Genomic DNA, 14176 nt, shown 5'->3' on the forward strand with positions numbered 1-14176 from the left:
GGGAGAGAGCCTGTACTTTGAGGGCATCGATACAAAATAATGGTGAGCTCCAACAGGCCAGAAAAATGCTCAAGAAACTTCACCATTCCAGAGAGGAAACCGCCATAAACACCCAGAAAAGGTGCTCACTGCCGCAGCTCTGAGGCAAGAGTTAGCTAGAGCTAACCAGGGGCTACCACCTTACAGTTTGGCTTGTTTTTGAAATGCTATTATTATTGCCCATGTGAATAAAAATAAATAGTAATTTTCAAGCCATTTAATTCTGAATGAAAGTGGGTGAATATATGGTCAAAGCTGCTGGATGTGGTGGCATGTGTGTATAATCCAAGCACTTGGGAGGTGGAGGAAACAACAGGAGTTGGGGACAGATTCTGCTACACAAGAGTTCGAGGACAGCCTGGCTACATGAGATTATCTCAAATATAAAACTAAAATTAGGAATAAAGAAATGATCGATGTCAAGAACACCAGCGAAGTCCCAAGTCCTCACTGGCTTTAGTTACTTCACACCTAAGGCTCAGGAAACTCTTGAATCCCGTTTATTCATGTCCTCCTTGTAGCCAGTTTCCTGGATCCAAGTCCCCTGGGCTTCATTCCCTCACCTGGGCCCTTCTATGTATACCTAATTACCTGTCATTTTTGCCAACTTAGTCCACCCAGAACTTTAAGCATGATGTAGTAATTTGCTGAATCATACTGAGTAACACTAATGAACATGTCTAATCAATTCACCCTACAACCTTGGGCATTTCTTTTTGAACCTGGGCTCTCACTATATAGCCCTGGTTGGCCTTGAACTCAGAGATCCTCCTGCCTCTGCCTCCCAAGTGAGGGAATTAAGGGCCTTGGCACTATGACCAACGTCTTTAGGCACTTTAAAGAGGAGGACAAAAGCAGGTAGGATGAAGAACATCTGATTGAAAACCAAGCACCACCATGTAGATACTCCGCTACGAAAACACCTAGAAGCCTGCTTCCTAATGGCTCAAACATCCCTTTAGGGAGTAGTACTTCTTACTACTGTTCTCTAAGAACTTGCTTAGAGGAACAAGGCTGGCAAGAGCAAGTGAGAAAGGCCAGTTAAAAATCTTTCAGTAAATCCCAAATTCCTCATAAGCATTCGCCACACTCCAGAAACATTGCAAACCACCCTACAACCACTCTATACAGCAGGATGGTGCTGTCCATGTTAACATGAGAGGAAATAGAGTCCCAGAAGCGGTGAAATGCCCAGTATCACCCAGTTAGAACTGGTAGAGGAAGGGAAACCAAGATCCATGCTAACTCATTTCTATCCCAGTCAGAAGATCACATCCCAGATTTTTCACCAAGTTAAGGTCGTGAGACCAAGCAAACAACAGACATAGGTGCCACCATCTCAGCCCTGAGACTAGGCCTGTATGCTGCGTGACTCTGTGCTAATCCATCTCTCCTTACACCATAACACTTAGTGGCATGTCTTCAGTAGCACCCTATTCAGGAACACTCTGCCGCTTGGAATTTTTGACCCATCAAGGGTCACAGACAGACCTCTCCAGGACCCAAACCCAAGCCTCACCCCATCCCTGCCCGTGGCCTGGCGCTCAGCCTAGGCCACCTATGAGCCAGACTGCAGCTTCCAGAAACATTCCAACTTACCCCAGGGAAGGCACCTCTGGATCTGTGGGTTCCTACCAGAGCCTTTCAAATCCTCCAGGAGCCAGAACTGGCCTCCCAGCATTGTCTTGTCCCAGCCCGCTATTCCTTGGGAAAATTTTCAGCCTCACGGGCAGATACACCAGAAATCCAGCAGGAAGCGAATATCCAGACTGAAAGCCAGCATGCCCTGACTGGCTCAGCACCCAGGCCAGACTTTTAAAATCCCCTCTTAGCACTAATATCAAAGAGACGCGCAAGAGGATTCCAGTAGCATCACGGACATCCACAGGTTTAAATGTTCCTCTGAAAGGGCCTTACATAGGTGGAAAACGGAAATCATTCCATCTCTGAGGAGGAAGCAGGAGGAACTTCAGTTCAAGTCACTGAACTTAAGTTTAAATACATATACATACATACATACATACAGAGAGAGAGAGAGAGAGAGAGAGAGAGAGAGAGAGAGAGAGGAGATTCAAGCAGGATAAATTTTATATAGCCCTTAATAAATGAACAGGAATGTTCTATTAGAATAATTACCTCCGCCTGAGGACTCACATAGCTAAAAGATAGGCATAAGTAGAACTATTTTTCTTGTCATAAATTGGCATTTAAATACATACACTACGCATTCTTAAAATCAGTGATGTCTATTTTACCGGTATCATTCCGCCACCTCGACAATCCAAACACGCCTAGACTTAAAGCGGCAGCTTAGATCAGAGCACTGGAGCAATATCAACTTCCGCAAGGCTTGAAATGCCAGACCTCGTGCAGCTTGATCCCGAATCCTAGAAAAGTTTTTAACACAATTGTCATTGCTTTACAACAGTTTATATACTGGACAAAAAAACCAGATATACATTATTCGTCAGACTTGGGATTTAAATCCAATTAAGTAAGCTTGTATTTTAACTGACAGCGTAATGCTTACAAGACTGGCTCACATAATAAAGAAAGCAACTTTAATCACAAAACATGTTAATTTATGTTCTCTTTCACCATCCGTGGAGGATGATTGATGGTCCTTTAAAAACTGGACAGAAGCTGAACGATGCACACAAAACTCCCGACACTATAGGTCAAGAGTAGAATAGGGGACTTCTATTTTGAAGGCTGAAATCCAGGCTTACACCGGGGCGTCCTTACATAACATTCCACTCGCGAGACTTGAGCAGTGATGGATTACTGCTATAATCTGGCTATAGCATACAAGGCCCACAATCCAAAGCGTGGGCAAGGGCCTACAAACTAAATGGCTGCTTATGGAGTGCTAAGAACGGAACACCACACACTGACCTACAAACTACAGCCATAGCCATTGGTCAGATCGACAGTGCTGGGCGGAGCCAGGAAGGGGCGGAGCCTATCATGACATTTCCCTATTCGACCTGTTTTCCCGCGCATCCCTTGAAATAGAATTGACGCCTGGGGTATATCCGGTGGGACGTGAGGAAAGCACAGCGCTCCACAGCCAGAACAGCAGCCGCCCAGTTGCGCTTCTTTGCAGTGCATTCCACTCCTCCGCAAGCCCAACATCGTCACCAACATGCTGGGAGTACGACCCCGTAGCCCCAGCGCCGACCCCGAACCCTGCTGGACACCGCTGCCACAAGGACCCAGCCCTGCTAAGCGCCGCCGCCTCCACGAGCCCCAGGAGCCACTCAGCCTGGAAGAGCCCACACGGTCCGCCAGCGATGCATCAACCTCCATGGTGTTCCTGGCCGCCGGCTGTGCCGTGCAGCTGCAGCTGGATGGCGTCGAACTGCTGCTGGAGCTAGATCCCAACTCGGTCCTGGAAGTGTCGCTACCTGAACACACCATCATCCTGGTGCCCGAGGGCCTCCAGGCTTCAGACCATCTTGGACAGCCTGGGTTCTTCTCCGCCAGCCCGCAGGGGGGCGCTGGCCTGGAAATGCCAGAGGATTACCTGTTAGTCCTCCAGCCGGGATCCTCCTGTCAGTTCATTCTAGAAAGTTCCTACCAAGAGGAATCCTATGATGAGGATGAGGACTCTGACTCCCTGTCACCCTGGATGGATCCTCCAGCTGGTCAGGCAAGTGAGCACTTTTCCTCCACCAATAGGATGTCCAGTCCTTGGTCTCAGGGCCACATCCCAGAACCATATCCTTCTGGGCCTTCCCCTGATGCAGAGCCATATTCTCCAAGGTCTCTCTGGGACCAGAACAGTTACCTGCTGGGACCCTTCCCCAGCTCACCCCTGCAGCCTCTGCCTCCATCTCCTCCTCCAAGTCCCCAGGAGCAGCGCCCTCCATCTTCTCCGAGGTCCCCATGCAAGGCCAGGAAGAGACTGTTCTGTGAATGAACTGCCCTGCACCAATCCTGATACCCCTTAAATGAGAGACTGGCTTCCCAACGCCATTGTGAGTGCCTTTTGCACAGCCTACAAGGTTAGAAGGACACTCTTGTTTCTGAATTGGGCAGAATGCAGAATATTGCATTGATGGTTGGCTAGAATGTCTGGAAGGAAGATCTTCGCCTCCAGATCACGTGCTGGTTGACACTCGCCTGCATTTGCTCTTTGACTTGACTGCTTACTTAGACTTTTTCTATACAGAAGTCACCCTTGGGCTGTCTCATCACTGCAGTCCTGGTTTTGCCCCCAACTTGCAGCACTTTCCCTCATACTTCACCCTATCATTCGCCTTTCTCCAACTTAATTTCTTGAATTAATTAGTCATTGATAGTGAAAATCATTTATGACTTTACCACTACCCCTCCTACTCTGCCAGCTTTTTTTCCATGAGCCCTTTCCTTACCGAGGTTCTTCCTCATTTGGGAAAATCTAGCAAATGGTTTCATCTCACAGATGCTGTTCTGTATGAAACAAACTTAGCAAGGGAAGTAATGATTGTGCTCTTTTTTTGTTTTTGTTTTTTCTTTGTTTACGTTTTTCTCTGTAGCTTTTGGAGGCTGTCCTAGAACTATCACTTGTAGACCAGTCTGGCCTCAAACTCACAGAGATCCACCTGCCTCTGCCTCCTCAGTGCTAGGATTAAAGGCGTGTGCCACCACCACACAGCTCATGTTATTTTTTTTAATAAGTAGTTAATTTGGTGGGGCTGTTGTTTGCGCTGTGGGTTTATTTTGGATTTTTGCTTTTTGATTTGGCTTTAGTTTTTCAATAAGAAATAAGTAGTTGAGTATCATTTTCTGTTTTTTTAATATAGTTCTCCTGTTTTGGAGGTCATAATTCTAATGTTACAATAATTAATTATAAGACTATATTCTTAGAACAAGTAGAAAATCCCAAATTTATGTTATTCCTTGTTACTAGTATGCAGATATGTCTTATGTTGATTTGATTTCCAACAAATTTATTTTTATATAGTAATTTTATGTACCTTCTTTTGGATGTTTGATAAAAACAGTATCTCTACTGAGAAAATGGGGACCTTTGACAGATCTAATACATCTTATTTATCCTTAATAATTCCTACGAAATCGTTAAATTCACTTGAAGTGTATTTGTTAAGGACATTCCTATCATATAGAATGCAATTACTTAAATTTTATAATAGAATATTAGCTTTTCTATAAATAGTTGTTAGATAGTCTTTGTCCTGCTGGAGATGTTACTTTATAATGTTTCTGATCATAAAAAAATTTATATTTTTTGTTTTGGTTTTCGTTAAGTACTAAGGCTTTGTCAAAATGTTGGATTTAATAATTTAATAAAATTGTATTTTAAAAACTTGTGTATTAGAGTTTCTTCATGTATGAGCTATGTGGAGTCTTGAGTCTTTGGCAAACACACAAAAACACGGTTAGAGGACAAATGAGGCCAGGGTTGGGACTAAGGATATTGTAAAACTTAGGTCCTCTTTCTGATACTTGAGCAGAGATGGTTAGAAGCAGAAATGATTGACGAGTTGCCTTACGGTGTCACATGGTAACATTTAAGAAGTTTTTGTTTTGAGCATGGTGTTCCATGGTATCTTTGCCATCAGTCCATGTTGACAGAACACACGACAACTAAGGAAGGCCCTCTGCACCCCTGCTAGTCCACAGGATTTCCTCTGACTCTCATTATACTCTGGGATTTTTTTTTGCTTTGGGAGGGTGGAGAGTGTTTGAATGGCTGACTGGTAGGGTTGAGTAGAGAAATGATCTCCCTATATAGTCGTAACTGTCCTAAAACTCACCTTGTAGGGAGATCAGCCCAGGCTCAAACCCACAGGAATCTACATCTACCTTCCTTCCTTCCTTCCTTCCTTCCTTTCTTTCTTTCTTTCTTTCTTTCTTTCTTTCTTTCTTTCTTCCTTCCTTCCTTCCTTCCTTCCTTCCTTCCTTCCTTTCTTTCTTTCTTTCTTTCTTTCTCTCTTTCTCTCTTTTTTTGACAGACTTTCTGGCTGCCCTGGAACTCAATCTGAAGACCAGGCTGGCCTCAAACTCAGAGATCCAACTGCCTCCCGAGTGCTGAGATTAAAGGTTTGAGATTAAATGTTATGCCCAATTTTCTTTTAATTTTGAGACAGGGTTTCATTGATTAGCGCTGGCTATCCTGGAACTTGTTTTGTAGAACAGCCTGGCCCACCTCTGCCTCCCGCGTATTGGGATTAAAGGAATGCGCCACCACTGCCTGGCTTGTTGTTTTTGTTGAAACCACTCTTAACTAATATTAAAATGCCCATAGAGAAAATGACATATATACACATATACATATATATTAATTTTGTATGTATGTGTATACAAGGTAATATATTGTGTAGAGTTATTGTGTATGTGTGTGGATATATATATACATACATACATATATAATATATACACATGTGTTTGTCTGTGTGCATAACATGAATGCTTGTATAGGCTAAAAAAGGCATATCAGAGTTACAGTTTGAGCTGCCATCTGGGTACTGGGAATAAAACGAGGGTCCTCTATAAGAGCAACCAGTGTCCTTAAACACTGAGCCATTTTAACACTGATCCATATTTTATAATGAAATAAATCAATACTGACAAAGCAGATATCAAGATAAAGCTACTTTGGGAACATCAATAATTAGATATTGGATATTTGAGTTTGTTGCCAGTTTCTTTATTATTTTTCTATTCTTGCACCTCACACCTTCTTTATATCCTCCTTAATTCTTTTTATTTTTTTTTTAAAAAAACACATTTATGTATTTGCTTAGCTTGTGTGTGAACACTAGTGCCCTGGCACCATGTGGATGTCAGAGACTAACAGGACTCTGTTCCCTTCATCTATCCTGTGGGTCCCACCACTTGAACTCAGGATGTCAGGTCTGGCCACGATCACCTTTACCCATTGATCCATCCCACTGGCCCCTCGTTTGTCTTCTTTCTAGGCTACAATGTTCAGTTTTATATACCTAGGGTTTCCTTGTGTAGCCCAGGCTTGCCTCAGACTTGAAATTCTTCTGCTACAGCTTCACAAGGGCTAAGATGATTGGCGTGAGCCAGCACCTCTGAGCAGCCTACAGAACAGCCTCAGGAATTCTTTCTTCCATGGCCTATGTGGTAAGTCTTAGCTTATGTCTGGAAATGTTTCATTGACACCTACTAACTTGTGCTATTTTCGCTGGGTTTGGGATTCTAAAATCACATCTATTTTCTCTTATTACATCAAGTTACTGTTCTTCCCTGCTGTTCTTTGATGTATGTAAGAAGTCTCCTGGGTAAACAGGGGAAGGGCGTAAACAGGAGGTAATGGAAGATGGGAACATAAGGGATGGGGATGGTCAGTTTATGGGAACGACAGAGAGGTAGAGCAATGAAAGACATATCCTGATAGAAAAGGCCATTATGGGGTTAGGGAGAAACCTGTGCCACAAAAACCTCCAGGAACCCACAAAGATGACACCAGTTAATATTCCTAGCAACAGTGGAGATAGTGCCTGCACTGGCCTTCTTCTGTAATCAGATTGGTAACTACCCTAATTGCCACCATAGAGCTTTCATCCAGTAACCGATGGAAGCAGATGCAAAGATCTACAGCACAGCTTGGGCCGGACAGAAAGAAGAGGATGATGATATAGGCAAGCAGAGTCAAGATCATGATGGGCAAACCCACAGAGACAGATGACCTGAGCCTCTGGGAGCTCATGGACTCTAGAATGACAACTACGGTGTCTGCATAGGACTCACCTAGGTTCTCTGCATGTGGGTCACATTTGTTTTTTGTTTGGTTTGTTTTTGGTTTTTCAAGACAGGGTTTTTCTGTGGCTTTGGAGCCTGTCCTGGAACTAGCTCTTGTAGACCATGATGGTCTCAACTCCCAGAGATCCGCCTGCCTCTGCATCCCAAGTGCTGGGATTAAAGGTGTGCGCCACCACCACCAGTCTGTGGGTTTCATTTGTATATATTGGTCTGTTTGTGGGGTTCCTAGCAGTGGAACCAGGATCTGTCCCTGGTACATCAGCTGACTTTTTAGAACCCATTCTCTATGGTGGGTGCCTTTCTCAGCCTTGAAGCAGTGGGGAGGAGTTCATTCCTGCCTCAACCTGATAAGGGAGACCTTGATGATTCCCTCACTGGAGGAATTATTCTTTCTGAGAAATGGGTGGGGTAGGCACAGGGAGGTGAGAAAGGAAGGTAAACTGTGGGTGGTATGTAAAATATATAAAAAGTTTAAAATTATACAAATAAAATGTGAATTTTATCAACTTGAAAAAAGTCTCTGTACTGCTGTGTAATTAATCTGCTCACTTTAGTTTCACATGGATGTGGTTAGTCATAGAAATCTGTCATTTCGGGCCTGAGAGATGGCTCCAAGGTTAAGAGCACTGACTATTCTTTCAGATATCTTGAGTTCAATTTCCAGCAAACACATGGTGGTTCACAACCATTTGTAATAAGATCTGGTGTCCTCTTCTGGCCTGCAGGGGATACATGCAGGTAGATACTGTATGTATAATTAATAAATAAATTAAAGAAAAAGAAATCTGTCATTTGGGACTCAGTAAACTACACCTTTGGGTAGTTTACTGCTTCAAGTCTCAATATATGAAATGTCTCACTGGGCTGGGGATGTAGCTCAGGAGTATGAATCCCGAGTCTCTATACAAAAGAGAGGAATAGAAATTGCTCTTTTAGGCCTCTGATCCTCTCTCCAATCTCTGCAAGAGGGAAATGGTGTCCTGCTCCATGACATGTCCCCCCATGTCTCTGTCTATATTTCCATAGCCTTAATTGTAATGTGTTTCTCTCTTACAGTTAGCCTCATCCTTTTCAAAATTCTGCTTGTTTTTCTTAGAAGACAGTATTCCCTTTACTGGTGCCTTGTTCATTTCAGAACGTCTAACTAAATGTTCTTTAAACTCAACTTGCTCTAGGACTGGAGAGATGGCTTAGGGATTGAGAGCACTGGCTGCTCTTCCAGAGGACCCAGGTCCAATTCACAGCACCCACATAACATCTCACTATCTCTAACTGCAATTCCAAGGGATCCAAAGCTTTCTTCTGGCCTCCTTGGGCACTAGGCATTCATGTGGTATAGAAAGATCAATACAGTTAAAGCAATGCACATTATATGTACTTGTGTGTGTATTTATATATGTATTTATATTATATAACTTTTTTCACAATTTTAGTCAAAATTTACCTAAATTTTCTGCCTCTTGAATGTTATGTCCTTTTTCCATAAAAAATTTTTAAGCATTGTTGTTTTGTATCTATTAGCTTAACGACTACATTTTTTCAGGCATAAGTATCCCAAATTATTTGGTAGGATCAATACAGGTAGAAAGGGTAATTGAATCATATCTGTAATCCCAGCACTTGGGAGACAGAGGCAGGCAGATCTCTGAGTCCAATGCAAACCTACTCTACTTAGCACATTCCAGAATAATGAGAACTACACAGATGAGACCCTGTCTAAAATGATATGTGTGCTATTATTTCTACATTAAATATTGGTAGCTTTGTCTAGCACCTTTGCTGTAGTAAAGGACTGCACAGATACACGATAGTTCAAATAATTCAGGCATTTTATAGTATCACAGTTTTTTTCTGTAAACCTTGGTCCCTTGACTGAAAATGTTCTTCTAGCTCTGTGATGCACTCACAAGATGTTAAAAGAGAAAATCCCACTTTGCATGTGGACTTGTATAACTAAGTGTATACCAGAATGGACATAGTAGCTGACACTTGTAATCCCAGCATTCAGGCAGCTTAGGGGAGAGGGGAACAATTGTAAATCTCGGACAGCCTGGACCATAGAGGGAGACACTATCTCAAAAAATTAATGTCTTCCTCAATAAATTTCAAAACCAGAATATTCAATGTCCTTTTCCTTTACCCTAGGAGGATGGTTATATCCCTAGAGTGTTAATTGGTATTCCATCAGCTTTTCCCAGGTCCTTGAACAAGGCATAAAAGATTCAAAGGTCCCCTTATGATCAGGTCCTCATGAACTGGGAAAATGGTCTCCAACTGTGTTCAGAGACTGAGACTTGGTAGACAGGTCTTAAGAAGAGACACAAAAGTTTCAAAAGATGCTGCAATTCTGTCAAATCACAGTTGGGTTTTTGATATTTTAATTATGTACAAAGTAACAGGTTTCCTTGTGATATTTTCAATCACAGTTGCAGTTGACCCTCTCCCATTACCTCCTCTCACTCATCTCTCTGCCCCCCCATGTTGGTTTAAATGCCCTCAAGCACCCTCAGCGACCCCCTTCCATTTTCATGTCCCATGTGTTCTGTGACCCTCCCAGCTCTCTTCTAAAGTCCTTTATGTCTCCTCCCGTGGGTCCTTTCTTGTTCTCTGACCTCTATACACCTTACTTCCATTTAAATAAACATATAAAAATTCAAAGCTAAGATCTCCATATGATAAGAAAAACTGGGCTCCTGCTTATAAGCCTAGGTTATCTCACTTAATATGTATATTTTGTCAGTTTTCTGAATTTTCTTCACATTTTGTAACTTCAGTTTTCTTTATGGCTGAATAAAATCCCACCTTATACAGAAACCACATTTTCACCTCCATCCACCACTTAGTAGACCGGGTAATGGTGTCTCCACTGTCAAGTTGATGAGGGCTAGCAATCCCTGGAAAATGCAGTTCTGAGCATGTCCTGGGAGACTACCTTGATCACATTCACTGAGATGGAAAGAGGTGCCCACTGTAGGTGGCACCATTTCCTAGGCTGGAATCCTAATCCACAGGGAAGGAGAAAGTGCTCTGAGCACCAGCGTCCCTGCTCTCTTCTCTCTGACTGGATGCAGTGTGAGCAGCAGCTTCCAGCACCAGTGGCCTCACCAGTCTCACGGGGATATAACGTAGCCTGGAACTCTAGAGCCGAAATCAGCTCTTTCTCCCTGCAGTTCTTTCTTCAGGGCATTTCAACACAGCCAAGGAAAGTAAAGACAACTCAGCTGATTCCATTTCCTGGCTATTAGGAATAGATCTGCCGTAAACATGGATGTGCAAGTGGAGGTAGCTATTATTTAGAGTATGACCTACATTGCCACAGAAAATACTTCCTGCTCTGTGGCATAAAGGCCGCGCGCTGGTGGCAGACCTCTTTAATCCTAGCAATCCATAAGCAGAGGTAGGCTGTTCTCTGTGAGTTCGAGGCCAGCATGGTCCATAAGAGCTAGCTCCAGGATGGGCTCAAAAGCTGCAAAAAAAACCATTCTCGAAAAACCAAAAAACATTAAAAATAAAACCAAGCAGTGTTGGTACATGCCTTTAAGCTCAGCTCTCGGGAGGCAGAGGCAGGCAGTTTTTTGGTGAGTCTTAGGCCAGCCTGGTCTACTGAGATAGTTTAAGATTAGCTACGGCTGTAACAAAGAGAAAACCTGTCTCGAAAAACCAAAAAAATAAAAAAATAAAAGACACGAAAGATATTCTGGTTGCTCTATTACTAAAGCATTTCTTGAGTACAGCTTAGGCTACTGGAAAGCCCTGCCCACACTTCTGGGCAGAGCCTCTGAATTGGAGGCTCGAGGGGCGGAGCCTAGCGTGACTTTTCACGACTTGACTTTCCGGTCCAACACTGGGGATTTAACTGACTTCCTGGGTGTATCCGGTGGGACGTGAATAAAGCTCAGGACTCCAGGGCCTGTGACTGCAGTTGCTCCGCCAGCACCAGCGCCACTGCCTGACCTGCACCCCGGGTCTCCACAGCCCAACAGAGCCGTCCACATGCCGATCATGCAGCCTAGCAGCTCTGACACCGACCCCGGGCCCTGCTGGACACCACAGCCACAAGAACCCAGACCTGCCAAGCGCCTCCGCCTCCACGAGCCCCAGGAGCCACTCAGCCTGGAAGAGCCCACAGGGTCCGCCAGCGAAGCATCTACCTCTATGGTGTTCCTGGTCACTGACTGTGCCGTGCAGCTGCAGCTGGATGGCGTCGAACTGCTGCTGGAGCCGGATGCCACCTCGGTCCTGGAAGTGGAGCTCCCTGAAAACACCATCATCCTGGTGCCCGAGGGCCTCCAGGCTTCAGACCATCTTGGACAGCCTGGGTTCTTCTCCGCCAGCCCGCAGGGGGGCGCTGGCCTGGAAATGCCAGTGGACCACCTGCTAGTTCTCCAGCCAGGATCCTCCTGTCAGTTCATTCTAGAAAGTTCCTACCAAGAGGAATCCTATGATGAGGCTGAGGACTCCAGCTCCCTGTCACCCTGGATGGATCCTCCAGCTGGTCAGGCAAGTGAGCACTTTTCCTCCACCAACAGGATGTCCAGTCCTTGGCCTCAGGGCCACATCCCAGAACCATATCCTTCAGGGCCTTCCCCTGATGCAGAGCCATATTCTCCAAGGTCTCTCTGGGACCAGGACAGTTACCTGCTGGGTCCCTTTCCCAGCTCACCCCTGCAGCCTCTGCCTCCATCTCCTCCTGGAAGTCCCCAAGAGCAGAGCCCTCCATCCTCTCCGAGGTCCCCATGCAAGGCCAGGAAGAGACTGTTCTGTGAATGAACTGCCCTGCACCAATCCTGATGCCCCTCAAATGAGAGACTGGCGCCCCAACAGCATCGTGAGAGCACAGCCTACACTTAGAAGGGCGCTCTTGTTTCTGAATTGGGCAGAATATTGCATTGATGGTTGGCTAGAATGTCTGGAAGGAAGATCTTTGCCACCAGATCTCGTGCTGGTTGACACTCGCCTGCATTTGCTCTTTGAATTGACTGCTTGCTTAGACATTTTCTATACAGAAGTCACCCTCGGGCAGCTCCAGCAATGCAGTCCTGATCTGCCTACCTCTGCCATTTGTGCTAGGATTAAAGGCATGTGTACACCACTACCCAGCTCATGTTATTTTTTTAAATAAATGGGGCTTTTGATTGTCGTGGGGGGTTATTTTGGGGTTTATTTTGATTTTGCTTTAGGAGGAGTTGGTTTTACCTTTTCTTTCAACAAGAAATAAGTCTTTTTTTGATCTCATCTTGTGTAGTTTTAATATAGTTTTCTGGGTGTCATAATTCTAATGTTACAATAATTTGTTATAAGAGTATATTCTTAGAATAATTAGATGTTCTCAAATTTATGATTTTCATTGTAACTTGAGTATGGATATGTCCTATGTTTTTTTGATATCCAACAAAATTTATTAATTTCTTTAGTAATCATATGTACCTAATTTTGGTGTTTGATAAAAACAATATCTCTACTGAGAAATTAGTGACCTTTGACATACCTAAAACATTTTTTTCCTTAACACTTACTATGAAATAGTTAAGTTCAATTGAAGTGTATTTGCTAGGGACTTTCCTATTATATAGAATGCAATTACTTAAATTTTATAATAGAATACTAGCTTTCCTGTAAATAGTTCTTAGATATTCTTTGTCCTGCTGAAGATGTTACTTTATAATGTTTCTGATCATAAAAAAGTGAGATTCTTTTGTTTTGGTTTTGGTTAAGTACTAAGACTTTGTCAAAATGTTGGATTTAATAATTTAATAAAATTGGTTTTTAAAATCTTGAGTATACATACTAGAGTAGCTTCATGTATGAGCGATGTTGAGCCCTGAGTCTTTGGCAAACACACAAAAACACAGTTAGAGAACACATGAGACCGGGGTTGGGGCTCAGGAGATTGTAAACCTTAGGTCCTCTTTCAGATACATGAACAGAGATGGTTAGAAGGAGAAATGATGGAAGAATTGCCTTACGGTGTCACGTGGTAACATTTAAGAAGTTTTTGTTTTGAGCATGGTGTTCCATGGTGTCTTTGCCATCAGTACATGTTGACAGAACACACAACAACTAAGGAAGGCCCTCTGTGCTCCCCTGCTACTCCATAGGATTTCCTTTTGATTGTTATTATACTCTGGGAATTTTTTTGCTTTGGGAGGTTAGAGAGTGTTTGATTCGCTGATTGGTAGGGTTGGGTTTTTTAAGACCGGGTCTCCCTATATATGTAACTGTCCTGAAACTCACCATCAAGGGAGAACAGCCTAGCCTAAAACCACAGAGATCTACCTGCCTCTGCCTCTCTAGTTGATGAGATAAGAGGCATATACCCAAAGTCTGACTTATTTGTATATTTTTATGCTGGTATTTGTAGACGTAAGTCACAAACGATGCCACAGCAGTTTGGAATTAT

The 14176-nt window shown here is 43.6% G+C and overlaps 2 protein-coding genes across 2 annotated transcripts; both read left to right on the forward strand.

Moving 5' to 3' along the window:
- The first annotated feature begins 3184 nt into the window (after positions 1 to 3184).
- LOC101982545 (proline-rich protein 23A3-like) lies at positions 3185 to 3961 on the forward strand. The gene has a single exon (XM_005366696.1). The coding sequence runs from the start codon at positions 3185 to 3187 to the stop codon at positions 3959 to 3961; it is 777 nt and encodes a 258-aa protein (XP_005366753.1).
- Positions 3962 to 11769: 7808 nt separating this feature from the next.
- Positions 11770 to 12546, forward strand: LOC101982837 (proline-rich protein 23A3-like). Its single transcript, XM_005366697.1, has one exon. It carries the CDS (start codon positions 11770 to 11772, stop codon positions 12544 to 12546), a length of 777 nt encoding a protein of 258 aa, XP_005366754.1.
- The last annotated feature ends 1630 nt before the right edge of the window (positions 12547 to 14176 follow it).

The sequence above is a fragment of the Microtus ochrogaster genome, unplaced genomic scaffold, assembly GCF_000317375.1.
Source record: "Microtus ochrogaster isolate Prairie Vole_2 unplaced genomic scaffold, MicOch1.0 UNK12, whole genome shotgun sequence".
In the NCBI taxonomy this organism is placed as follows: Eukaryota; Metazoa; Chordata; class Mammalia; order Rodentia; family Cricetidae; genus Microtus; species Microtus ochrogaster.